Source organism: Poecilia latipinna, unplaced genomic scaffold (genome assembly GCF_001443285.1).
Source record: "Poecilia latipinna isolate Pla-1442-1.1 unplaced genomic scaffold, P_latipinna-1.0 Scaffold3391, whole genome shotgun sequence".
Classification (NCBI taxonomy): Eukaryota; Metazoa; Chordata; class Actinopteri; order Cyprinodontiformes; family Poeciliidae; genus Poecilia; species Poecilia latipinna.
Window position 1 is genome coordinate 12,866 of NW_015116007.1, and position 26,459 is coordinate 39,324.

General features: G+C 43.6%; 2 protein-coding genes across 9 annotated transcripts in view; both read right to left on the reverse strand.

The window, feature by feature from the left end:
• Window positions 1-864, reverse strand: part of LOC106940851 (protein FAM150B-like) — a 12,139-nt gene extending 11,275 nt beyond the window's left edge. For all 3 annotated transcript variants that reach the window (XM_015023704.1, XM_015023703.1, XM_015023702.1), the window contains exons 1-2: window positions 786-864; window positions 399-650 (exon numbers count right to left, since the gene is read on the reverse strand). In XM_015023704.1, coding sequence (XP_014879190.1) covers window positions 399-642 — 244 coding nt within the window. In that variant the 5' untranslated portion in view covers window positions 643-650; window positions 786-864. The remainder of the gene's footprint in view (window positions 1-398; window positions 651-785) is intronic.
• Window positions 865-6,090: 5,226 nt separating this feature from the next.
• Window positions 6,091-26,194, reverse strand: LOC106940850 (NHS-like protein 1). Of its 6 annotated transcripts, XM_015023701.1 has the most exons (10): window positions 22,235-23,550; window positions 16,300-16,410; window positions 15,730-15,860; window positions 15,294-15,368; window positions 14,927-15,134; window positions 13,603-14,090; window positions 9,542-13,517; window positions 8,884-8,971; window positions 8,743-8,790; window positions 8,294-8,384 (listed from the first exon to the last, which is right to left on the reverse strand). In XM_015023701.1, the coding sequence occupies exons 1-9, from the start codon at window positions 22,875-22,877 to the stop codon at window positions 8,766-8,768; spliced, it is 5,745 nt and encodes a 1,914-aa protein (XP_014879187.1). In that variant the 5' UTR covers window positions 22,878-23,550; the 3' UTR covers window positions 8,294-8,384; window positions 8,743-8,765. The 6 variants fall into 6 exon arrangements, with proteins under 6 accessions (XP_014879183.1, XP_014879181.1, XP_014879184.1 ...); XM_015023697.1 differs by lacking the exons at window positions 8,743-8,790; window positions 22,235-23,550 and adding an exon at window positions 26,092-26,194 and having other exon boundaries at window positions 6,091-8,384; XM_015023695.1 differs by lacking the exon at window positions 8,743-8,790 and having other exon boundaries at window positions 6,091-8,384; window positions 22,235-23,538.
• Between the last annotated feature and the right edge of the window lie 265 nt (window positions 26,195-26,459).

The following is a 26,459-nucleotide window of genomic DNA, read 5'->3' on the forward strand; positions in this document are numbered from 1 at the left end:
TTTTACTAGTTAAGTTCAACACACCATAAATTTTTTCACGGCTGTTTTATAATAACCAAAAAAAAAAAAAAAAAACAAAAAAAAAAAACTTTCTAAGTTTGAAAACAACTTAGAAACCAACAAAATAGCGTCAACCTCACCAAATAAAACCTCAGTATCCCGGCAACAGAGAGCAGCTCTGCTGTTAAACCGACTCCTTCCAAATATGCAAACTTTGATGGTCAGACGAGACAAAGACTGATCTGTCTGAAGCACGGTAGTGGCAGCATTATGCTGCTGGACGAAGTAAAAGAGTGAAATAGAGAAGAAACTGTTTCCACAATCAGGACTCTGAATTTTGGAGCAGGTGTCTGCTGCTGTATTATTCCGACCAGAGACCCGGTTCTGTCTGGACTCACCGTGGTTCGACCGGCTCGGCCGTTTCGGACCCGCCGCTTCGTGCCCGCTGAAGCCCACCGGGCCCCTCCGGTACCGGGCGACCAGCTGCGCCAGGCTGTTGCGGCCCCTGCGCGCCTCCGCCTGGGGAGCGGAGCCCCGGTGCCGGGCGGCCGCCTGGCAGCGTCCCGGCGTCTGCAGCAGGATGAAGAGGAGGAGGAGGAGGATGAGGAGTGCGGACCGGACGGAGGTCCGCGGCAGCAGCATCACTGGACCTGCAGGAACGAGACAAAGTTCAGCTTCTGTTAAAAAACAAAGTTCCATGTTTAAGATTTGGGATGAGAAAGTTTCATGATGAGAGTTGAAGCGTGATGCGGGACTCCCCGCAGCGTCCCGCAGCGCTCGGTTACCTCTCCTCTGCGGCTCCCCGCGGCTCGCTGCGCCTCCTCTCCCCGCCGCTCCGCGCTCTGCGCCCGGACTCTCCCTCTCCGTCTCTGGGGACCCGAACTTTCCGCTTCCTTTCGTGTCTGTGTGACGTGTTACCCCGGGTTGGTGTGGATCCGAGCCGCGTGCCGCGCTCCGAGTCCCGGTGTCATCTTAGAGCTGCGCGCGGGGCCGCCGGAGCGCGTGGAGCGGGTCCTTCATCATCCTCATCAGCAGGAGAGAGAGTCGGTTCTGCAGGCTGCAGCTGGAGCGGGTCCGGTTCGGCTCATGCCTCTGAGCAGCAGCGGGAGAATGGACCCGAACAGACCCGAACCGACCCGAAGCTCGTGCTGATCAGGTACCGATCAGAATCTGAACCCTCTGTGGAAACGGACCTGCGTCTGCTCTGCTCTGCACGCGCAACTCAACTCCAGCAGATCACGGAAATGAGGAAGAGGAGGAGGAGGCGCGTGCGTGTCGGCATGAAGCAGCGCGCGCGGAGGCAGCGTGACGCAGCAGCAGCAGCGATCCTCTCAACGGAAGGCAAAATATTCCACGCTGACACTCCTCATTTAGCTCTGAGCTTTGACTAGGCCGTTCTAATTTTGACTGGGGGTTCTCCTGCTGGAAGTTGACCCTCGACCCCAGACTCAGGTCTCTGCTGCCGCTGATTGATTTGGCTCCATCTGTCTCCCCACAGCATGATGCTGCCAAACAAAAAAGTTTACATGAAATCAGAATACAACATTTTGGCTGTTGCTTTTCTACCTCTTCAGTTATGAAATATTTTCTGTTCTTTTATCACATTCAATGCCAATAAAATAGATTAAAGTTTTGTGTTTGTAACAGGATTCAGTATTTGTACGACGGCATATTAGAGATGAAAGAAAGGAGTAAATTTGGGACTAAAAACTGAAATTTTCTAGAAATAACTTGGAAATTTATCAGTTTCAAAATAGCAAAACTGAAAAGTTACTTGTAAGTTATTTTTCTCTCTTTTGAAGTGAACTGAGGTATAAAACATGTTAGCAGAAAACAGTGATTATCTGAAACACACACGCACACGCACACACACACACACACCTCCTGCTGCTGCTCCACCCTTATTGGTCCCGCTGCTATCAGCTCAGACTAATCGTCGGCTTCATGAACATGTTTGCAGGTTCTGCAGAGGGAATTCGGCGATTGGATCCAACCCAGCAGGAATGTGAGTGAGGAATATTGATGCTCTTCATTCAGCCTGCATCTGTTTACTCATGCCGTTTCTCTCTGCCATTCGTTCAGATCCAGACCTGCTGCCGCGTTCCCTACATGCCCGGCTTTGGACCAGCTCCAAGAACTCACAGCAGCCTCCCACTGGAACCACTGGAACCCATTAAAGGTCATTTTAAAAACAGTTGACCTCTCTGCGTTGCCGTATCAGGGGGTCAGACTCCCACACTGAGGAGAAAACACTGCAGACTGATTGATGACTGTCGGATTCTAGAAAAGGCTGGAAGAAGTTCAAAATCAGCTCGGACTCTTGGACTGAAAATCACTGATTTTATAGAAAAGTTTACCGAGACCATCACTGTAATCATTATGTGCAAGTTGCTGCTTATGATCAGGTTGTTTCCTCTGGATAAAAACGGCTCATTGTGGAGAATCAGCTGCAAGCAGAACCAGAACCACAGACGTTCCCTTAACTCTGAAACGTTTCCTTACAGAACAGGAAGCTGTTTGAAAAGCTACACTGTAAAATATTAAGAGCAAAAATTTGGTTTATTTAGTCTGAGCGAGAAATAATGTAACTGTTCTTTTTCAGTTTTCACCAAATTATTCCAACATTGATAAATATCAGAGTTCAAAACTAAATATTTAAGTTTGAAATACATATTTAGTTTGTAAAATAAATATTTATCTAGCAAAATGCTTCACTTGGAGCTAAACATTTACTTTGGAAACTAAATATTTACCTTCCTAACCAAATATTTAATTTAAAAGGTAAGTATTTACATTGGAACTAAATATTTAGTTCCAAATATTCAGACTTAAACACTTACTTGGGACATAAATAATTAGTTTCCTAACTAAATATTCAATTTGAAAGCTAAATATTTAGTTTGTAAACTAAATTATGTATATTTTAAACTAAATATTTTATTTTTAAACTAAATATTTGGTGTGTGAACTAAATATTTTGTTTATAGCAGTGACATTTGGTGAAAATACAGCCTTTTTTTCTCTGACAGATTAAATTAACCAAATTATTGCCGTTAATGTTTTACTGTGTCACTTTACAAACGGCGTCTCTGATTCCAGAGGTTGATTCAGTGATGACCAGATGTGAGGAGAGACGTGGGAATGATCTGAACTTCAGGGAACATGCAGACGTTCCTGGAGTTCAGAGAAGAAGAGTGGGATCTGCAGAGTGAGGCTGCTGGCACGCCAGCGGCGGGCGGCGAAGTCTCGCTGCGATGATTGAGATGACTGAAAGCGTTCCGTTCTGCCAGCCGCCCTGCGTGCTAACGCTCCTCCACTGTCAACATGTTACCGTGACAACGGGAAAAACACACAGACGCACTCACGAGAGATTTCCCCCGATTCTTCCCCTCACATGCGATTAGAACAACTACAGGAGTTTGAGACGTGATGGTCTGGATCAGAAGGCAGTGGGCTGGGACCAGAACCGGCCCGGTCGGCCCACCCCTGACTGAACAGCAGCTGAACTCCAGAGCATTGCTGAACAAATCAGCACAACGATGGAGAAAAACACAGCACTGATATTTTTGGCTCACAATTCAGACAATCATAAAGTTGTGTGCCTCCATAATGACACTCGTTAAACACACTGGGTTAGGGTTCAGGTCAAAGGTCAGCTGATCCGTGGTAAACTATGTGTTCAGGCTCCAGAGATGCCAGTAAATCTTTTTATTCCCTGCAGACCAACATCAGAACCAAACATCCACACAGCTGAATGTTAGCATTTAGAATCAGATCAATACGATCCACTGTGTCAGCACTTTGCACGTCTGCAGGCGAAACATAACGAGACAAAAAACGTTTCCTGTTGGATTCTCCCTCCAGGACCGACTGAGTCTTCATGACATGAATGCTGAGATTTGTCTGAATCTGCTGGCAGAGAGACGAACAAACTCCACTTGTTCTTCACAGAGATCAGCAGAAATATCTGCAGGAGTTAACCAGCGGCACTATTCTGCACATCCAAAACGCTCAGGGTCAGGGGTCAAACTGGGACAACTTCCAAAATTCTCTTTAATTCCTGCAAAATTACCCAAAAGTCCCTAAACTTGAACCTTCAGAACTTATTAAAACCCAAAACCTTTGAAGGTTTTCACCTCTCCTGCGTTGAACTGAAACTTGCTGGATGAAACCATCTGAAGGCTGTCCATCATCATCATTAGCATCGTCTGCTAGTCCTGGACCATTCTGCTCAGGCACCAGGTCCAAAAGCATCCCTGCAGCTCCTTTTGGTTTCCCCAGCCCTGAAAACCTGCATAAATAAGTCTGAGACTTACTTTTAGTTAAATATATTGCATTTTCTTCTTTTCTACACAAAAATCTCAAATGGGAACCTTTGTATTTGCATGTTTCTGGTAAACCTGTAAATCTGACGCACAAGCTAAGTGATGGACGATGAAGCTGCTTCTCTCGGCCTTCTGGGGGTTAATTTCTGCCTCAAAACGATCCGATTGGTCACCAAAAAAGACTGGTATTGTGTTCAGGTTGTGCTAAAAGGAGCTAGCAATGAATCTATTCAACATGTTGCACATGCTAATGTTAGCGCCTAAAGAAGCTCCCTGAATGATCAGGACTTCCTGAAACTCTGGAAAGATGAACTTTGTTCCACTCTGAAGAACAGAGTAAAAACAATAAATATTTTTGTTGTTGAGACAAAAATTTTGTTTTTTGCTAAATTTCTGACAAATGTAGCATCAAAAAGGAGTTTGAATTGAAAGTATTTCTTATTTTGTCGAAAGTTTTAGATTAAAATGTGATTTATTACATACCTTGTAATTAACTCGACTAGATTCTTTTCCCTGCAGATACAAACAGAACATATAAGACGGCAAACAGGATAAAAACAGAGAAATACTCCCAAACCGTTTTAAACTTGAAGCTTGTCTGGTGAAAACGGAAGGAAACTGTTCATGTTGTATTTTTGTTGTTGCAAAAATCATTCCCGTATTTGAAAAATGATGCAGAACTATCTAACTCTGGTATCCCTCTTCCAGAGACGGAGTAATTAGAAACCTAAAGTAAAAACAGAAAAACATCTGAACTCAAACAGTCTGAAGCTTCACTGAGCCGTTTTAAGAAGCTTCCGATTGACTTGAGACGTTTCAGGTTGTCATAACACCGACTGAACCACTGGAGCTTTTCAAGAACCCTTAACAACCAAAACACTTCTCAGTCCTCTCCAGACTGTTTGGGGTCAGTTTTATACATCCAGATCCTTCTAAAACTTACTTTCTGGTTAAAGTTGGGTTCACTCAGCCGGATCTCTAAAGGCCAGATTCGCTTTTGGGATCAAACTCAACTCAGAACTAAGAGTTAAACCATAAATAAATCTGAAGGTAAGCGCCACTTTTCTCTCTGCAGGCCAGCAGTGGCTCAAGGTCACCACCTAGTGGCCAAAGAAATAACTGCATCAGTTAAAGACTCAAAAGAGGAAAAATACAAAACCGGCTAACGGCTGAAAAATATACAAGATAAAAATGAGTGAATCTTCTTTAAATTGAACAAAATTGATGTCAAACGTTTGTTTGACATCAATTTTTAAAGATATTAATAAATATTTCCAGAGGTCGTCATTAATATCTTACTCCCAAAACAAAAGCAGCACAAATGAACATTTTTGACCTTTTATGACCTATGGGAACATTTATTAAAATCTTTAAAATCTATACCTGCACCAGTTCGGTTCGATTTAACAGAAGCAGAGAAATGAAACGACACTCACCTTCAAAAACAGAAACAAAGGTCAGAACTGAGCATCGTTTGGTTCAGCTGCCATTTACGTCGTCCGATGGCGGTTCTAGACGCTCTATCTCTATGAATCAACCATTTACTGTCATCACCGGTCTGCACCAATCACAGCCTTCCTTCAGGATGCAGAATTGGCAGTCAGACACTAGAGATACAATAAAACCCAAAACACAGAAAGTTGGAATAAGTGTAGACAGGATGGAAGTTGACGGGATAACAAAGAAAATATATGCAAAAGAAAAATATAATGATTAAAAAAAAAGAGTTTACAGGTCAGATGTTTCAGGAATGATGAGACGAATCCAGAGTTTTTTCTTTATTGCTTCAGTAACATCTTCTTACATATAAACTCTTCTTTCTAAACACATTCAGTTTCCATCTCTTTGTTTTACTTCACAGTGCTTCCTTCCTTTCTAAACTGTTTTTACATTTATTACATCCAACCTGCTTTAACATTCACAGAGGAAACAAACGGGTCCCCAAACTGAACAGCAGCACATCCTCTTAGCCATTAAACATCTTTTTCCCACTTCGTCTAGTTCTGGAGAGTCAAACAGACTCTTACTTACTGAGATGCTACAAATAAGAAATCAGGTAAAAACATGAAAACAAGATAAGAAAGTAGAGCCAAACAGGGTTATTTACAGGAAACAAATATTTTCGCATTCATTTCAGTCGTCTTAATAGAGGAAAGCAGGTTTAGAAATATCTCAACCTGTAAAAACCCAAATCAAACCAGAAACACAAATTACAGCATCTCACTTAAAAATAATTTTTTTTTCTAATCCAAACAAAGTTAAAGTGGAATTGTTTCCATATATTTCAGTGAAACTGTTATAAACATGACGATGTATAAAAAAAGACTAAAACATTCATAGTAAATATGATTTATGTCTCCAAGTGTAGAGAAATAAAAACTTTACAGCCAGCTGTCCTCAAAATCAAAGATAATAGAATTTTAACTGACTCCAGGTTAGTAAATATGGGTATTTAAAGATTAATGTTGACTTTGTGCAGCTTTGTACTTTTATACTGTAAACAAGAAAAGTTCAGGAGAAACGCTAGTGAACCTCTAATCTCATGTATAAACTGTACATGTGGAGATGAAACTGGATTTAAAAGTGTGACATCATCACAAGATAAGATAAACATCCAGCAGTAAAACTAAAATCAGTGGAAACTGTAAACGATATTAAAAAGTAAATCAGGCAGATAAAGTCCAACGTTAAACAGAGTTTATAGTGGAGAGTCCGACTGAGAAGATGCTCCGAAAAGAAACTGGGTTTCTCAACATTTCCATCAAATTCCCAGAACTGTTAAGAGTCAAAGTTACAATTGTAAAATACAGTATGTTGAGTATTGCTTTGAGTTTATTCAGGAAAAATGGTAAATAGTCATACTTCAAAGCTTTTGCACTTGCACCCCTGCAAGCTAACGATCAGTTAGCAACTGCTTTACTGATAAGCTTTCAAATATAACCAAGTTATTTTGTTATTCTGAGTGAACTTTTAAAATGTCACAAAAAAGACGATGCAAGTTTGATGTGTTTCCATCAACCAGGCTGAAGATTAATTTCGTCAGATGTTGATGTACGCATGGCTGTAATAATCAGAAAGTAGAGGTTGCTAGCTAGCACAGATTTTAAAATATTTCTGGTTTGGTGCCTCTGGTAAGGCACAGACCCACCAGTGGATGGGAGTGTTCACTACATCTGATCTTTCCTTCTCCACTTTAGAGCATTAACTCAACAAGTGAGTGTTATTGAGGAAGTTATTTAGAATATTACGTCAACTGTTTCTAATGCAATACTTTAAAAAAATGTTGACAGAAACACAACTAATGAGTTTGGGTTCTGGAGGAATTCAGTCCACGGTCATGAGGGGACCCATAAGGGCTGGAACCAGGCTTATGTGGGAGGCTTCAGTCTAATCAGTCCAGGTTGATCCACACATTTCAGAGCTGCTTTTATCTGTCAGCGTGTCGGTTAAGAAGCCTCGACCATGCTCAGACTGGATTCTCTTCCAACTAAAATCTCTCCATCTTCCTCCTCATTTTCCCCTTCCAAGATGGCGGTCATGGGGGCGGCGAAGAGGCGGCAGCGTCCAGCGAACCGACGGCTGCTGGAGCAGGGGGGAGTGAGGGAGCGAGGTCGCATGTGGGAGGAGGAGAAGACAAGGACGGGTGAGGAAGAGGTGAGCAGCATCAGATCCCGGCGCCTCCAGCCAAACATCATGGAGAGCGCGCAGGGAGATAACGGAGGGGCGTTCACAGTCAGAAAGCTGCTGGACCTCCCATCATCCAACGGGTCAGAGGTCAGGGGAGGAGGAGGCGTCTTCTGAGGGTCAGCAGGAGGTGGAAACTGACCGACACAAAGGCGCTCCACTGCCGAGATCCTGGAAGACGCCTCGACTCGACTGCCCTTCCTCAGCAGCAGAGCCTTAAAACTCTCACTCCTGGCTGACCTGGGGTTCCTGAACCCTGCTGCCTGGGTCAGGTGGGGTTCAGTGGGAGTCTCTGGAGGGGAAGAGGACGAAGATGAAGAGGAGGACAGAGGGAGTTCTCCAAAGTCTCTTCTTCCAAGCATCTTTCGCTTCGATCTGAGAAAATTAGACAAGAAGCACCAGTTAGATCCTTGTGTCCGGTCAGTTTGAGAAGATGTTTGATTTGGCCAAATACTTTTCACAACTACTGGACCAAATCACATCAATTGCCTCTTAATGAGGTTAACCTGCTTCAGCCAACCAGATTTAAAGGGACAAATATGTGGGAGGAAAGCTGTTGAAGCCTAACTGAAGGGTAAGGGTCAGTGGGAATGAAAGGAGCAAGGAAACAAGATAGGAGACTATGCACATATTTAGGTAACAAGGGTTGATTTCACTTTTCGGTGCTTCGTTACAGGAATCAGGACTTGGAACTGCACCATCTACATATTTACTGCCCAATTCGAAGGTTTACCTGCAACCTGATTACCGACATGTTCATGCGGTGCCTTCCCATACTGCACTGCTCCAGAGGCAGAGGAAGGGATCAAGCAGATATGAGGATGTGTATTGTCAGTTGTTAGAATACCAGAACTCAGTATGAACTGAAGTGTACCTGTGGATGATGGTGAACAGATCTTCTGTAGTTCGAGGACGACCGGAGACCAACATCTGATCCGCCGAAACGTTGACGAACACATCGTCTGAAAAACAAATGATCAATTCTCTTTTATTATGTCTAAAATAGACTTGATAAGAATAACCAGTTTATCACTGAGTTTTCCAACCGTGTATCACTTGAGGAGAACCATCAAAACTAGAACATTCAGACACAACAAATAACAGTTTATCTAAACAGTGAGGGCAGCTGAATAGTTTCCAGGTTGAGTGGATCATGGGACAAGTTGATTCATGACTATGGGCCGTAACCACTGGCTCTCTGCCATTTGGTTCATGGACACAGAAAACCTGAAGACTAAAGCTGTTAGCTAAACCTGTCACTGGACGATGCACTGGAACCCAATAATGTAGACTGATTTTAGGGTCACTGGTAAGTATGTACTCTTACTGTATGACTCAATGCTAGTTGTACAGTGCACAACAAGCAAAGCACACACATCCAATAGTAGGTTCTAATCCTTGGAAGTTGGTCACAATTCTATAAATTCATTACTTCTATGTAAAAATTTCAACTTCTCAAGGCTCTGATGAGAATAACCTGAAGAGTCCAGCATTGCCTCGTCTTTACTGTAACCAAAATGTCTGCAACTCACCATCTGAAGACCTGCTAGCCTCCTTGGCCTCATCACCTTGGGGCTCTTCCTTTCCTGGTTCTTCCTCCTCTTCATCTGGTTCTTTGATCAGGAGGTCTGGCAGTGATAGCTCCCCCTGCAGGCTCTCAGTTGACAGCAAACTGCTGAGGGAAAACCTGCTCTGACCAATCAGAGTGTACGAGCTTTCAGAGTCACTCGTCTCTTGGTTGCAAACTTTGAATTTCCTTCGCCTGTCGACCCTTTCTTTTATCACATCTGGGTCATCTTCTGATGATGATGAAGATGATGACGAAGAGGAGGACGATGATGACGATGAGGGAGAGGGCTCCAATTTTGGTGACATCATCAACAACTGTCGGCCTGGCCGCCTCTTCCTCACTCTCCTGGATTTACCTTTTTTGTGGGATGACATCATCATCATGACTGTTTTCTTCCTCTCCTTGTCTTCCACTCTACCTTCCTCTTCCTCATCTTCATCTTCAGCAAGTGAGGACTTCATAAACCTCCTGTGGTTGGTTATCTCCTCATCTTGCTGCCTTGTCCCAATGATCCTACCAAAACGAGGCTCAGCCACCCCAGATTGAATTGCTTCTGTCCAGGTAGAAGTGGTTTCACGGACTCCTGAGGGACCCATCCCCACTGATGGGGACCCTGAAGAGTGATGGGTCTCATAGACATCGATCATTTGTGATGAGCTGCAGGATTTGTTGTAAGTATTACCAGCTCTAGTTTCTAAGGTGCTTCTGGTTTCCATTGTGGTCTGAGTTTCTAAAGTATGACTGTTTGCTGAAGTCCCTTTGAGTTTCTCTCCAGTGTGTTTGGATGCAAAAGCTGGTTTTGCTGTTTTGGGAGAGGTCAACGAAGGATCTGGCTTCTTGTGCAAAATCTGTGGCTTCTGCCTTTGAGGAGAACTGGCAGGTGAGTTTCTTGAGTTCATCGAGCATCCTGGTATTTCTGAATTGTCAGAGGTGTTTGTCAAGTGCTTTGGTGATGGCATGTTGCTAGATATATGGGACTGCTTGTTAAAGGAATCTAAAGTGTTAGGTCTAGGGCAGGACTCTGTGTTATGCCCAGGGCTACTCGGCCCTCCTGGTACTCTTCTAGGCTTTGGGGATGTCAAGGGACCCAGAATGCCAAGATCAGGCTTCTTAGGGGGGGCAGGTTTCTCTGGAGAGTACAGCTTCCTTGGACTGCTTGACTGAACATCCCTATTATTGTTTTTCACATCAGTCTTATTCTGTATTTCTGATTTATTCTTTTCATTTCTTTCATATTCGTTTATCTTTTCTGTTACGTTGGTCTTCTTTTCTCTCAATCTCTTTATATCCTTTGCGAAGTCTGTTTCTGAGGAAGGTTGCTCTAATGGAGGATTGTGGATATTATTATTCATGCAACATGTGTCATCATCATCAGGACACATTTTTACCCATGGACTGTCAAGACTGGAGACATTCACACTCGCCATAGGGGGACACATGTCTGAATCTTTATTCTGTTGCCCATTGACCTGGACATTTTGTGTGATTTCTTTGCTAAGCTTAAAGTCATGGTCTTTCTCGCTAACTGAGCTGCCTTGTTGTCTTTGAAGCTTCGTATCACCTGACTCTGCAGTGGAAATCCCACTCTCACTTTTCATTGGGTCTTTGCAATACAGTTCTGTCTGTTTTACTTTAGTACTGACTCGGCCATTGCTGTTGGCTAATAATGGACTTGTGTCACTGCTAGCTGTATTATAGGTAGCCTGTTTTGCTCCAGGTGGAGACATGTCTCCATCAGCATTGGCAAGACAATCAAGAAAGGACTCATTTAATGCATCAAAGTCTGGTTGAGTCTCTTCCGTCTGGTTACCGTTAGTTAGTAACACACTAACTTCAGTGTGAAGTTGGCTGTCAGTTGGGTCATGTTCGGTTTGCTGTACTGCCTGGTTTTTGACCGAGCGGAGTTTGACACACTGCAAAGCTTGAGGGGTGATCAGATGAGAGAGGGGCCTTGGAGATGTGCTTGGACTTGATGGGAGAAAGGAAAAGGAGGAAGCTTCAGAGAGAGCAGGTGATGGAGGAGAAGGTTGCGGAGGAGGGGAGTCGGCTAAGTCAGATAATTCAAAAGATGGTTGAGAAGGTTGGCAGGGTGGCGAAGGATCAAAGTGGGATGGTACAGACGAGCCCAGAGAATGATGTGAGGTCTGCCTCACAGCATAAGAGTAGGGAGGAGGAGGAGGCCGGGTGGGGATAGGTAGAGGAGGAGGAGGGGGTAGAGATAAAGGTGGGAGATCATTGGGAAGTGGAAGAGGCTTGGTAAAAGACAGAGGAACATGGAGGCAAAATTCAGGTTTTGAAGGAGTTGTAAGTGGTGAAGGAGGAGAAGAAGAAGGAGACTGTATAGGAGGTGGAGGCATAGAAGTGATAGCTGGAGAGACAGAGAGGCAGAACCCAGGGATTGTAGGAGAAGACTGTGGAAGAGGAGGTGGTGGTGGAGGAGGATGTGGAAGACAAGGAGCACGAAGGCAAAACTCAGGGACTGGAAAAGTGGACTGTGGGAGTGGAGGGGGAGGAAGAGGAGGTGGAGGAGGAAGAAGATCAGGAGTTTGAAAGCAGAACTTGGAAGCAGGGGGAGAGGACTGTGGAAGTGGAGGAGGAGGAGGGAGAAGTGATTGCCTGGCTAAGGAGTCAGATGAGGTGTAGGAGGAGAGAGAGGAGGTGGAGGAAAATGAGGAAGAGAGAAGTGATGACTTCCTCTGTGGCACTGGAGGCTTTGGCTTCCCTTTTCCTCGAGACCTGGTCCTGGGGAGGGAAGAGGCTGTGGGGGAAAATGGTGAGGTTGAAGAGCATGAGCTAAAGAAAGGGGTGGCTGGAGGAAGGGAAAATGCTTCTGGGCTTGCTGTAAGAGGGGAGGAAGGATTGTGGGGTGAAGAGACTGGAGTTCCAGGACTGGGGGTGTTAGACTGGCTGGAGTAACCACTGGATGGAGAGGCAAGGCGCTGAAGCCCAGCAACAGAGGAGTCAGGTGGATGGTTGAGAGAGAGTTTCAGATCTTTATCCTCTGAACTTGGATATCCAGGGTTAAGCGCTAGGCAGTATTTGGGGCTCATTGGGTTGGCACTGGAAGGGTCGGAGTCAGTGGAAGTTGCCTTCTGGGAGTTTGGACTTAAAGGCTCGAAGGTTGTGACTGTCCCACAGTTCAGACCACTCTGATGTCTTTTTGCATTGCTCCTGGGCACCCAGGGGTCAGGGAAGGTCTGAGGAGATGATTTAGGTGTGTGCAAGGTGCTACGATCCACACGAGGACTCCGGTCAGGACGTGGGCTTGTTGTTGAACGCGAGGCCTTGCTGCGACCTGGCCGGCGCCTCAAGGAGTCGGAGCGCAGTGGCGGGGGAGGTGGGCGCTTGGACTTGTGTAGGGAGATGCTGCGTGTCATAGAGCGAGAGTAGAATGCTGAAGTGCTGGACTTCCTTTTCTCCCGGTTCAGCAAGGGAGATGAAGACATCTTCTCTGAAGAAAGGGAGGCGTTGTCAATGCAGAGAGGGGTGGAGCGACCAGAAGAAAGAAGGGGTTCACAGTTCCAGCCTTCTTCAGAGACACATCTTGTGTCCTGGGTGATACCGCTGTGGATGCTGGAGGTAGGAGAAAGAGGCCTGTAGCTCCAGCTTTCCCCACTGCAGGAGTCACCATCAGAGAAGTTCTGGGCATTTTGCTGGGTCATGGTATGATCGGCCAGAGCCTGGTAACTAAACTGAGACACAGAATCAGCGATGCTTGAAGAGGAGAGGTAGTGAGAAGAGCCGTCATTTAAAGGCCTATCACTGGGATAAGACCACTCTGATTGCAATTGGCTGGGGGTGTCAGAGATGCAGGAGTTGACAGGAGAAGAAGGAAAACAAGACGACGAGGAAGAAGGAGATTGGGGTATGACTCTGACATTAGGATCGTAGGGCAACAATGGCTGGAAATCACTTGGGAAACCTTGCTGATCCTGCGACTGCAGAGAAAACGACAAGAAAAGAGACACAACCTTTAACTTGGCTGTGGTTAATTCAACGTGGCACTATTTTTCTTGGACTGACCTGGCTGTAAGATGAGGAAGCACTGAGTGTCCTGTAGGTGGTGCTGTTAAAGCTGACCTCCGAACTCAGAGAGGAGTTGGTGGGAATACGGGGGAGGCTGTCGATCTCAGAGGAAGACGAGTGACAGGAGTTGGGCTGCTTGCCAACATTTGGTGAGGCGGTCAGGGAGGCCATGAGGCTGGACATGCCCTCACCCTTTGGGGCTCTGATTCTCCTGGAGGTAGACGGTCCCTCCTTTTTGTCTCTTTCACTCTCCTCCATGGCCTCCTCCATGCTGTTTTGCTGATGTGAGGAGGAGGATGAGGAAGGAAGTCGACCCACTGTTGAGTACTGGCCAGGTAGATTCACTGGAACCGAGGGCTTGGGGATGACATCGTCCGATATTGCAGAAACGGTTTTACGGCGGCTCAGTTTATGAGGTCTTCGGTTTAACGAGTCTCCATTAGAGATTGTTCTCCGAAAACTGGCCTGTCGGTCAAAACTCTCACCTTAAAGGCAAATAAACAACAAATTACAAATTACTCCATCTTTGGAGTTTAGGCAACAGATTACAAACAACTCAGAATACATTGTTACACTAAATAAATCAAACTATTACTATTATAAATCAAACTGCTTCTTTCCCTTTAAGATGATGGACTACTTGTTGTTTTTAGGACTCAAGAATAACTGGTTTGGTTTAGGAATAAAAAATCTTTAGTTTGGTTGAAAATCTCAAATTTTTTGGTATGAATGTTTGAAACATTCTTTTAAAGTTCTCATTCCAACTTCATATTTGCTTTGGTCTAAGAAATAAATGATTTGGCTTAATAAATAAAACTACTTGGTCACATTAAGGTGTTGCACAATTGTTAGGACTGTTGCTTTGCTACCTGGCTGCTACATGGTTGTTTGTCCTGTGTGTCTAAATGTCTCTAAGCTGAATAAGAGGTCTTTATGTGGTAAAAAGAAAAAAAAGTTAAATCTTTGGTTAAATTGAGAAATTAAGAAACAATTTAAATGTAAAAAGGTTGTAGTTTTGAGAAAATTGTGATATTAGCCAAAAAAAATGTAGTTTTTCCTACTTAATATTCAGAAGTTAAGCTGATGTGCCATGTGATCATAACAAAAGCAAGATTTTTTTCTGGACCAGTTGCTAATTCACCAACAGCATTGCTAGCAGTTAAAGTATAAATCTTTTTGTAAATTAAAATGAATATAATAAATCTAAAAGAAGGTCACATCAGGTTTAAGGACCAACTTGAATCACAAACAAATGTCAAACCATCTTTAAAGGCTGTAACATCACAGATTGAGTCAAACCCAGAGGTTCTGGTCTTTGTACCCGTTACGTTGATAGGAACTATATCAGCTGCAACGGCCTCCGCCTGCTGCCTCATCTTCTCCTCCGGCGTTGGAAGGCGCTGAAGAGGCTCCGTGTCGGATCCATCATCCCAGCAGGAAGAGAGACTGATGGGATTCAGGACCAGTGGGGTCATGGGTCGCGGGTTGGGGAGGAAGAACTTCTCATCTTCATCTGAAGACGCTGAAGACTGACAATAAAAAAAAAAAAACAAGGTTTAATTTACAGCTCAGCTCAACTAGAAACAGTTTAATGCCAGTTTTTATGCTTCAGGTTTTAAATGTCGACTAGCAGGGAGCTAAAGGTACGACTGACTAAACTAACTTTAGGAAGTTTGGTCCCCGTTTACCTTTCTCCTCCAAAATGAAAACTTGAAACAAACTGAAAAACAAGACTGAGAGAAAAAGTCCAAGACTCTGGACCTCTGAGAGGAGGAGAGATGAGTGGGAGAAAGAGGACAAAAAAACAAAACGATTAGTCATCTGGATGCAGCAAGAACAGTGGCAATGCAGGTGGCAGCAGAAGTCAAACATCTTCACAGCTGCAGAGTAAATGAAGGGTTAATTAAGCTTTTCAATCCTTTAAAATGAAATAATGTCAAAGCAGCAAAGTCTCTGGATGAATAATTAATGGATGTGTTTCTGTTTATGAGGCTTCATATAAAATAATCCCTGCAGGATTATAATCTGCAGTGTGTAGTCATCGCTTCATGACTCATTAGGCCGCCGTTTCCCTGCGGTCGCTTCAGCCTCATTAATATTCATGAGTCACTGACACCATCTCACCATTGCTCTGCCTCTGCTCCGCCAGCCTCTGTGAGCGCCGCCCTCTGATTGGTCCAGACCGCACAGTGGAGCAAAGGTGGGACTTGGTGGGCGGGGCTTGAAGCAGTCATGCTGAGTCAGCCCGTTGTAAGCTGTGGACAGACAGAAAGAAAAGGAAGAGCCAATCAGCAGGTAGACCTGCTACTGCTGGCTGTGAAGAGGAGCAGTGCTGCAGCTGCTGCGATGCAGTCTGCAGCAGAGCAGTGCTGCAGCAGAGCAGTGCTGCAGCAGAGTGCGCCACTGCAGTCCAACTGCAACACTCATTTCTTCACTCACATGTCTGCAGATCAATACCTTTTCATTTAAAGATCATAAAATCTGATTCAAAGCTTCCAGGGAAGAGAAAACTACAACCCATCAATTTATTTCTCTGCGCTGTAAAGCAGAAAAACATTTTATTTTAATTCAGAGCAGAAAGACTAATCATTTAAAGTGGTCAGTGTGCACTCTGTAGTTTTGTCTCTTTCTGTCTTTGTCCTTGTTCTCGTCTCTCCTCTCCATCTGGTCAGACTCCAGCAGTATTCATCTCACCTCGCAGGTCATCAGCGCTGCCCGACCGCCGTTTCCCAGGAATAAAGCGCAGACCCTGCGGAGGCTTCTGGGTACTGTAGTGAACGGACCATTTGCTGTCCCTGTCCCCGGCTGCAGAGACAAAGACAAAGACGGACGGAGACAGAATAATCACTGTGAGGTTTTCTGTGTTTAATCTCGTTTCAGAAGATTTCCTCTCACACCGAGACAGTTGATGATGGAAGTTGCAGCTCTCAGCAGCGTCAAGGTGACCCCGGCTCCCTGCTTCAGGGGCTTTTAATTTGAAGGAAAGGCCGTCTGACTTCCAGGGGGATTCAGTGGACAGGTGTGTGGACAGATGTCCCATTTAACTCTCATTTTTCTATAAATGGGAGCCAGAACGCTGGCACATAAAAACAGACGACCATTTAAATGGTCACAGGCTTGTGAACTCCTAAAACATTTCTATTTTATTTGCAACATGAATAAACTCAATCAGGAGATCAGACAAATATTGAATAATCAAATTCGTGTAAAACGAGGTTTATCGTCTTAAAACCGACTTCTGCATTCAGTCCAGAAAACGTCTCTGAGACGACACAGTTAGTCCTTGTCTGTCAAACCAAGTATTGACCTTTGACACGTGATGTCACGCTCTTCAGAAAGAGGTCCACTCCGCCATGATGGACGCCAAAACAATAACGTTAACTACTGTACAGCTTGACAGTTTATAGCCTAAAATCACTTTATTTGATTTCACTGTGAAGACAAGGATGAAAACTAAACTTAATTTTATCGTAAACGTTTTGATGAGGAACAAAGACGACGATGGAGAAAAAGCCGTCAGTCGTCAGGACGGGCAGCTCTCAGTGAATTCATGGGATTTCAGCAAAAGCTTTTTATAAGTAAAGAAGATTAACATTTATAAACTTCATAAGTAAGTAAGATTATAAAGATAAAATCAAGTATCACATTATGGAGAAGACGCGTCTAATCAATAGTAAAAATGGAGAAAACGTTCCACTGTCATGTAGCTTAGCATGAAAAACATTGGAAACTAAAACAACTTAAGAAAATCAGTCAAAACTTCAGACTCTGACTTCCAGCCTCCATCATGGCGCCTCAACGGGATTAGGAAATGTATTTGTAATAGATCAATTACTGCTCAAAATGTGACGATTTACGTCTTCATCAGTGTTTTGTAAAGCTCTGCTCAAGGTGGCAGATTGTTGGAGTTTCTCTGTTTAATTTCACTTTAAGATTAATAAAGTATTTTTAATTTTAATTGTTTCTAACGTAGATCTGCTATGTTAGAAACGTTTGTCAGCTGAAAAACATTTCAAAATCATTTTCCTTGGCGCTGTAGCTATTAGCTTCTGTGGTAGCGCTAAAATGGTTTCCATGGTAATCTGAGATTTCAGTTTGGCTTTACTGACGTTTAGATCCTCAAAACACTGAATGTTTCATGAGAACTTAAAAGTGTCAATTATATAGTTACTACTGATTAAAATGTTCAAATATTGGGTCATCATGGATCAATCGCCTCTTATTTCTACTGGTAACCAGTAAAACCCTCTGGAACCGTCCAGAACATCTCCTGAGGGTCCGGTTCCCCCAACACAGCAGATCCTCTACAGATGAAATGTTTCCAAGCAAACGAACATAAAACAGTGAAGTTCTGGTAGGAGTCACTGAGCAGAACGAACCAATAAACCGGTTTACCGATCAATAATCAATCAATCACCTACTGTCAGTCACTCACAGGTCATAAGAAAAGAAATCTGAACACAGATCAAACTGTCGACCTCAACTATGTTTGGTTCAATGCAAAAACCCGACAGCCAATCACAGAGCAGGATGATATGAGGTCATCTTCTAAGATCCATAACTGATATCTATTGATCCTGACTGACCCAGTTTCTGATCCTCAGCGCTGCGTCTCCTACCTGTGGTCCTGGTGAGGAATCTGAGGACGGATTTGATGGCGACTCCGATCAGAACCATGACGACGCCACACAGCCTCACACACACCCACACACACTCACACACACTCCTGCGGCTGCAGCAGCAGCAGTAATGCAGCTCCGCTCGCTGCGACGCCGCTCTCCTCCCACTCCTCTCTCTCTTTCTCTCTCATTCGCCCCCAGCCTCTTTCTCCCTCTCTCACTTCCACACACACACACACACACACACACACACACACCTACACACACACACACACACACACACACACACACACACCCCTCCCACGCGGGCAGGACGCCAGTGCACGTGCACGCCCTTCAGGAGCCACCAGGTGATGAAGGTTACCTGCAGACGCTGCAGGAACGTGTTGCTTTGAAGATGAAGAGGAAGGGGCTGTTTGTGGGTCTGATGTGAAACGTTTTATCTTTTATTCTCTGTGTTCTGGTGTCGCTGGGAGGACAATCCATCCGCAGGGTTTAGAGGAAAAATCCAGGAAATAATGAGCCGAGTTCTGCATCGGCTGAGTGATAAAAGGCCTCATTATGTCTCATTTTATGAATCCTTCATGTTTTATTCTGTCACTTTGAAGCTCTTAAAGCAGCTGGATGTTTGTAGGGTTTGTGTTGCTTTAAAGCCTTTTTCAACCTCAACGTGTTTATTGGGAATATGTAGATTCTAATGTATATTTAATGGAACATTTTCCAGTTTAGTTCAGATGGTTGATGCCTCCTTTGTATCGGTTTTTTTATTTCCCTGCAGTTCAATCTTTGTTTTTCCTCGTCCTTCTGTCCTTTATAGTGTTTTTCCTGCCATCTTTTTGATGCTATATTGTGTCTGTAGTTCCTTTGTCGTGTTTTATTTGCAGCATTGACCTTACTCCATGCTTCAAGGTGGTAAAAGCTGAAGCGTGACCAGTTTGTCCACAGACTCTGTAGTTTGCAGATGATTTTTATGCATCTTTAATGAAACCTCTTGGTCTTGGTGTAACATTTTCCAGTGGAAGTCAGGCCTATGAAGAGAAGAGATATTTAACTCTAAATGGTTTTTGTTCACTGTTCTGTGAGAATCATCAGCTGATGGTGAAGCAGATACCAAACTGGACTTTAAGGTTCTGAAACACCAGCAGCTGAACCGTCCTTCAGCTCCGTCCTCCATAATTAGTTTTAGTGGTTAATTGGGTTCACCTCCATCACCAGAGCCAAACTGGGACAGTTCCAGTTGGTAAATGTGTCGACAATGTGGAGCAGCTAATTACAGTGTTCAAGGCTGACGGCCTCCCTGTCTGTTCATCTCCATCTCCTCACTGTTGTAATTAGTTTCAATAATTAGACACCAAGTAGGGCAAATTATCTCACTGTTATATTTAGAACCAAGAGGCTCAATCAGAACCGTCACCATTAAGAAAGCCAGGAAAGATGGGCGGGAATCAGGAAACACAGAAAAATCAATTATTTACGTTCCTAAGTTTCTTGAAGATGTTAAAAATAACAGAATTATGTTTAGTTCACATACAAAATATTAAAATGGTCAATAAACATGTTGGATAAATCAGATTTTAGATCGGAGCGGTTCCGACGTTCTTCCTACCGGATCAGATCACCAGGAATAAATCGTAAGATTATCTACAGCAGGGGGGTCCAAATGTTTTATCATGTGGGTCAAAATTAAAATTGTAGATTTAAAAGTAGTCGGCCAAACAAAAATAAATCAGCCAATATTCAAGCAACAAGTGAAACCTGATATTTATTGCAGATCTAAAACTTAAGAGATTTTTATGACGGCGCATCAGATAGAAAAAAGAGTAAATTTAGAGATTAATCAGGTTTTTTGTAGAAAATTTCTATTAATAAAAAAAAATAATTTCTTTCTAGAAAATTTCTGAAATTGTTCTCAAAATTTCAGTGTTTTTAGGCAAAAATGTACTACTTTGTTTTCTCCTAAAATGGCCCTAATCCAATCTAGCAGATTTTGCCTGTTTTCTGCATTAAAAGGAAAGTGTCTAGTTTTCTTTTTCTTGGGGCTCAATTGAATAAATTTATTTTCAGTAATAAGAACAGGATTTGGGTCACTTTGTTTCTAAACAGCTGCTTTGGAAGAAAAGTCTCCTGGTTTTACCTTTTATTAAAAGTTGGTTATAAAAACATAAATACTTTGTGTTGTACTGTGCAACAAAATCATTAACCTGATTACAAATTAAAAGTGTCCAGTCTCAGAATGACTACTAACACATGGACAAAACAACAGTTTAACAAGCAGCTGAAGCTCTGAAATCCTCCAATATGGTTGAATTGAATCAATTCTGCAAAGATCATTTGTCTCAGCAGTGAACCAGTTATTTTAGGGAGAAATGACTTTTTCCAGCGTCACCATGGCTGACGGAGGTGAAGCTGCCAGGTAGCAGCTGCTGCAGCCATACGGGCCGCTCATCTGCTGGAACAGGAATTAGCCTGTAGCTTAGCATATGGAGCTGCTGCTAATCCATGAACACAAATACACACAGAGCAGATTACACACACAGAGGAGGTCATTAGGAGAAACACAGGGAGCCGGTTGTGCTACGAGTTATGAGAAGAACAAGATCTGTGATGCATTATTGATCTGAGAGGGAGAGAGAGGTTCTCATAGCTGCAGGCTACAGGTTCTGCAGCTATGAGAACCAGTAGAAACTGGGAAACAAAGACTCACATTCCCCAACACATTTCAGGAGCAAACTTTCAGCAGACTTGATCAGTTTAGTGTCAACACTGATCATGTGATCAATAATGCAGCAGCGATTCCTGCTGAGACACAGGAAAGTAAAAGGCCTGTTGGGGCCAAACAGAGGAAAACCCAGATAATCCTCATTTAAAGAACCTCCATCGGCTCTGCTGAGGAGAAACAGCATCAAATATTAATGGCTTTGAAACAGTTTGAATAACAGAAAATGGAAATGAGAAGAAATGGAAACTTCATTTCTTTAACTGTAAGAACTGCAGCGAGTGTTTCTTCTACTTATTTAGTTAGACTCTTTGTTTAATGATAGTTTTATTGCTGAATTCTCATTAGTCTTGAACTCTGGTCTGTCTACAAACCTCCCTCTGGGTTCTGCTGAAGTGAACTCTGGTGCGGTTCGATATGTGAACACCAAGTGGACCGCAGACCGTTCCAAAAGCAGGAAGCATGCTACAGCGCAGGGCATTCTGGGTAAATACAACCAAAGCTAACGCGCTAGCATGAGAAATGACTTGTGGTGAAAAGAAGACAAGAGAGAAATTATGCAACCACTAAAATCTGATAACTCAATTTTTGTTTCCATTTTGTGGAGAAGGAAGTTGTGCTCGGAGGTTTTCATGTCATTTCCTTCAGTGGTTCTTGGTGCAGCGCCCCCACAGTTGAGGAGGGGAACAGGTTTTAAAGGGTTTGGTTGGTTTGACTCAGAACAACCACAGCAGCTGGAAATGGGACAAATGTTACCATTTTGGTCCCAAATCGAACTGAATCTATCGAACGATAAGGTGCAAAAACAGTGGGCCAAAGACCAAGACTTTGAGGAAGGCAGCAACCAATCAGAGATTAAGACGAGACCAAACCAATGTGAGACCATTTTTAAGACCGTTGCTGTAATCATGATAATGTAGCAAACTTTAAAATAAAATTTCAAGCTTTCAAAATTCAGAGTTTCCCACTGAAGTAGGTAAGTGAGGTACTGTCATGAGACGATGCCACAATGAGACCCAAACCAAGACTCAAACATCGTAGCCTTCCATCAATCCAGAACCAAACCCAGACCAAAAGGTTTGCTGGTTGGGGCCAAACTGGGAAAACTCCACACCGGACAAAGGACAGAACGATTCAGACCATTGACACTCGTTCCTGATAACCAGTGCTAGCAGAAGAAGTCACATCCAATGAACTGAAACCAAAGTACTGAATGTCTGACGGCAGTATACTGGTTCCAGAAGAACCTCTAACTGGTGTAAAATGAGAACATTGTCCAGGCTGGGAGCCGTACCTTTCTGGAGAAGCGGTGTGGTCGACAAGGCTTCCTGCTTTGAGCCTTTCCCCTGGCGACGTCGGAACCAAAGACATCTGGTCTTGTGCCTCTTGGTGGGCTGGTAGCGGTACTGCGGTGGCACCTGTGGTTCCTTTGGAGGGTTTGCGACGTCCAACAGGTTGGGGGCAGGAAGGGCGTAGCCGGGGCGGGGTTCTGGGGACGGGGGGCAGGAACTGGTCCGGCGCCGATGGCTGAGGATGGGGCAGGAGGGGCGTGGCACCTGCAGGGGCGAGGTCTGACTCTTCCCACATGACTCAGGGGAGAAGAAGAGTTTCCCATGAGCCTCCAGTGGGAGGGACGGGTGAACATGCTGCCGCGGTGGGAGGAGCCAGGGGTTTCCCTGAAGGTGAGGTGGGAGGGGCTTCCTGTCACCTGAAGGTGGCGCCGGCCTGGCGTTCAGCCCCATCATGGCGCTCTGCTGCTGGTAGATCTTGGCGCTGAGCAGGCGCCGCCTCAGGCTGCCCTCCGTCTTCGGCTGCAGGGCGGCCATCTTGCGCGGAAGAAGCTCATCGCGCTCTTCGTCGGGTCCGCCGTTCCAGCATTGTGACGACGCTCCAGGCCCCGCCCCCTCGCCGCCCAGACAGTCGACGTACGAAATCATCCTGTCTGATTGGCTAGATGGAGAACGAAGCCTGATTCATGAAATGTCTCATGATATCAGTACCAAAATAGATCCACTGTTAGCTTGACAACACAAAGCGTTCATGAAATAATGTTTCCAAAACCGGGCAAAACACTTTTTCTCCTAGTTAAGTTCAAAAACATAATCAATTCTAAAGCTGTAGCACTTCAAAACAAAAGCCTTTAACTTGTTTAATCTTGCAGAGGAAAGTAATCGGTCGTCCTGCATGTAGCAACTTTTTAATTCTGCAGTTGAAGCTGAAAAATGAGTCAAAGGAGATTCTTCAGAGTAAATCCAGTAAGTTCATCAAAGTTTTTCCCACGACACTGAAAATGAATTCAGGTTTTTCAGATTAAAAGGATTTCCACATGTCTGACCACCTTTCCTGATCAAAAACAACCAAAAAAACGTCCAGATTTAGAGTGAAACTCTGCAGCTTCTTCTCATTCCTTCACAGAACAAAACAAACATCCCAAACCTTCGTCTCCTCCAGAAACCAGCCTGCGCTCTGCCTGCGCTCTGCCTGCTTTAATCTGCTAACAGGGATTATCCAGGTCTGCAGATGGCCAGAGTCAACAGGTTTCTACCTCCACATGTTCCCGACTCATTTCTGACCCTCCAGAAACCAGGAGGTGGCATCTGCCAGGTGAGCTGCAGCTCAGAGCCGCTGACATGCTGCTGCTTTCCTCTGTAGAAAAGAAGAGCATCAAAGCGAAGTCTGACAGGAGGACAAGTTCAAACATGGATTAATCCTCCACTGAAAATAGACCCTGGAGTTTAGAGACGCTGAAAACATCCATCAGCCGTTTAGTCAAACAGTCACTGAACTAAAAACAACTAAAGTAAGAGTTCAGTTTTCACAGTAGCAACAAAATAATTCAACTGAAGCAGAAACAATACATATAAATAAAGACATGGAAAAGTATTCACACCCTTCTCTATGGATCACATCCCCTACTCCAGTATCTTCCTATAAACAACCAGACAGCAAAAGCAAAGGATGTGGATTAGCAGCTGATGATGTCATCAGAACACTAATGTGGAACAAATGTGCCGTTAGCATGTTAGCATGTTAGCATGAGACAATCAGTCTGAGGTGTCCTGCAACACTGACTGCTACTGGAAACTCATCATGTTACATCTATGATGGACAAACACAGGAACGAGGAGCAAAATTAAATATGTTTTGCTGAATGTTTACCAATAAAAATCTGGTTTTTATTTACTTATTTAGCCAAAAAGGCTTCGTTTACCAACACAAATGCAGAACAACTTCAACTCTGCAGCTCAAAAAGCAGCAAAAATTATCAGAAACCTCCAGAAGAACGTCCTCAGATGTGTAAAAACAGCAGAGAGACAAAAAGTTGAGTTTGCCGTTGCGTGAGAATCCATCAGGATTAAACCTGCAGCAGCTCTGAAAGTGAAAACTGAGGATCTGCCAGGTGATTTTTTTTAATGACACTGAAGAGGAAACAAGTGGAGCAGCAGAGAGGTGAAAGACGCTCCTCCAGGCGAACATTAAATCATCCCAGAGCCGAACGCAGCAGAACAGAAACCAAACAGAGAAACAGGAGAGTTCCTGTCACATCGGTTTGATTATCGGCTGATTGGATCGTCTGACTGACTCCGTCCATCAGCTGGTTCTGTCTGTCCTCATACTGACAGAATAATCCAGTTTCTGGAAGTCAGACTCTGTTTTTATCTGGTTTATTACAGCTGAGTGCATTTCCACTCAGTCATGATTTCAAAGATAAGCTGATAAAAACAGGAAATTACAGTAAAATGTTCTGCAGTCAACAGGAAGCTGTCGACTTTTTAAAACACTTCAGCACTAAAGATGGACTTTAACGTGACTGTATGCTGTTTCTATGACTTCTTATTTTTATGTTTTTATGATATAAAGCACTTTGAACTTCCATGTTGCTGAACTCCACTGTACAAATAAATTCAACTGATTGATTAAAGACTGATTCCTGTAACTGGATCGGACACGGGATGCAGATTTGGTGCCGCAATTTTTTTGTTGCAGAAGCTAAAAGAGACAAATTTGCACTAACTAGAAACTTAGCTTTTCTTCAACCTCTTCATCAAAAACTTCCAGGAAGTTCCAGGCAGAATCATGGATTTTAGTTTTAGCTTTGAGAAACTGTAAACGCCGAGATAGACGAGACTTTCCTCCAGTTTTTGACCTGATTATTCCTCCATAGAAAGTTTTCCTGACCCAGTTTAACTGAATCCAGTTTAAATGGAAATATTATTGAATCTAACTGGATTTATTCTCTGTTGTCATTGTCAGTTAAAGCTAGTGATGTCATTTACCAATTTCTCCATCTCTATTGTTTACTTTTCCATATTACTGGATATGAATTGGATCCATTTGTGCAGCAAAGTTCATTTATAACTCTCATTTAATGCAGATGCAAAAATGTTTCACTTAAAGATGAACTAAACGATCAGCTGCTGAAAATCCATTAGAGAACGAAAAAATACAAAATAACTAATTAGACAGAAAGCTGCAAAATATTCACTTATAAGACATTTTCCTATAAGTAAAATAATTTACCTGTGAAACTAGAACCCTTATATTATTATTAAAGAAATATTTAGCTTCTAGAAGAGGCTGAAATAGAAACTGGACCAAAATACTTTGTAAGATTTTGTGTTTTTAAAAAGCAGAAAAACGTCAGACATAGGACCAAAGAAGAAAAGTTATGCTTGTCAAGAGGATTTAATGCCGTTATTCGCTGGAGAGGAGAATAAAAAAAGAGAAAAAAACACAAAAACAGATTCTGGAGAAGAAAGTAAGATCTGAAAGACAAACAAAAGTCCAGGCAAAAAAAAACTGCAACGGACTAAAGTTAGAGCAGAACCAGGTTTATTCTGCCTGGTGCAGCTGCAGCCGCTCTGAGTGTGTGTGTGTGCGTGTGTGTGAGAAGCTGAATGGGATGTTTCGGCCTGCCTCGACAGGCCGCCGCTCATTAAACACACAAACAGACACACAGCGGCTGACACGCAGCAGAGAGAAGAACCCACAGACAGACCGACCGACCGCCACCAGAACCAACGCGACTCAGAGGAGCATCATGGCTGTAACCATGGTAACGGCAGTTTAAAGCACTGCAGCAGCACTTTGTTGCCTCCATTAGCCGCAGTGCTGCGCTGTCAGAAAGAGAATGAAACACTGAAGTCTCACCTTTAAAGCAGAGCATGTTCACCTCACTCCGTGTGTGTGTGTGTGTGTGTGAATCCAAGCAAAGACGGAATGAAAACACAAGTCCTCCTTCTGACTCTCTCTCCTCCTCCATCCCTCCACAATAAAAGCCTCCATTTAGTAACAGCTCGCTGTCAGTTTGTGCAAAACAAGGACAGAAACGACACAAACAAAGTTGACAAAAATAGAAACAAACTGTGACTTTAATAAAATGGATGAATTCGTTTTATGATCATATCTAAACTCCAAACAAAGTTGGATTCTTTACAATCTGTTTCCAGCTGCAAACTTTTCATCTGACTAAAAAACACAAATAAAACTAAAATCCTCCTATAGACAAACTGCTTCCT

What these genes read in the sequence shown, in the direction of transcription:
- LOC106940850 (XM_015023695.1), bottom strand. Translation starts at nt 22,877, where the DNA reads ATGATTTCGTACGTCGACTGTCTGGGCGGCGAGGGGGCGGGGCCTGGA. An exon ending in GGAGCAGAGGCAGAGCAATG is followed by an intron (nt 15,369 to 15,729) that starts GTGAGATGGTGT and finishes TCCTCCTCTCAG; the next exon opens with AGGTCCAGAGTCTTGGACTT. An exon ending in AGTTCCTATCAACGTAACGG is followed by an intron (nt 14,091 to 14,926) that starts GTACAAAGACCA and finishes TTTGCCTTTAAG; the next exon opens with GTGAGAGTTTTGACCGACAG.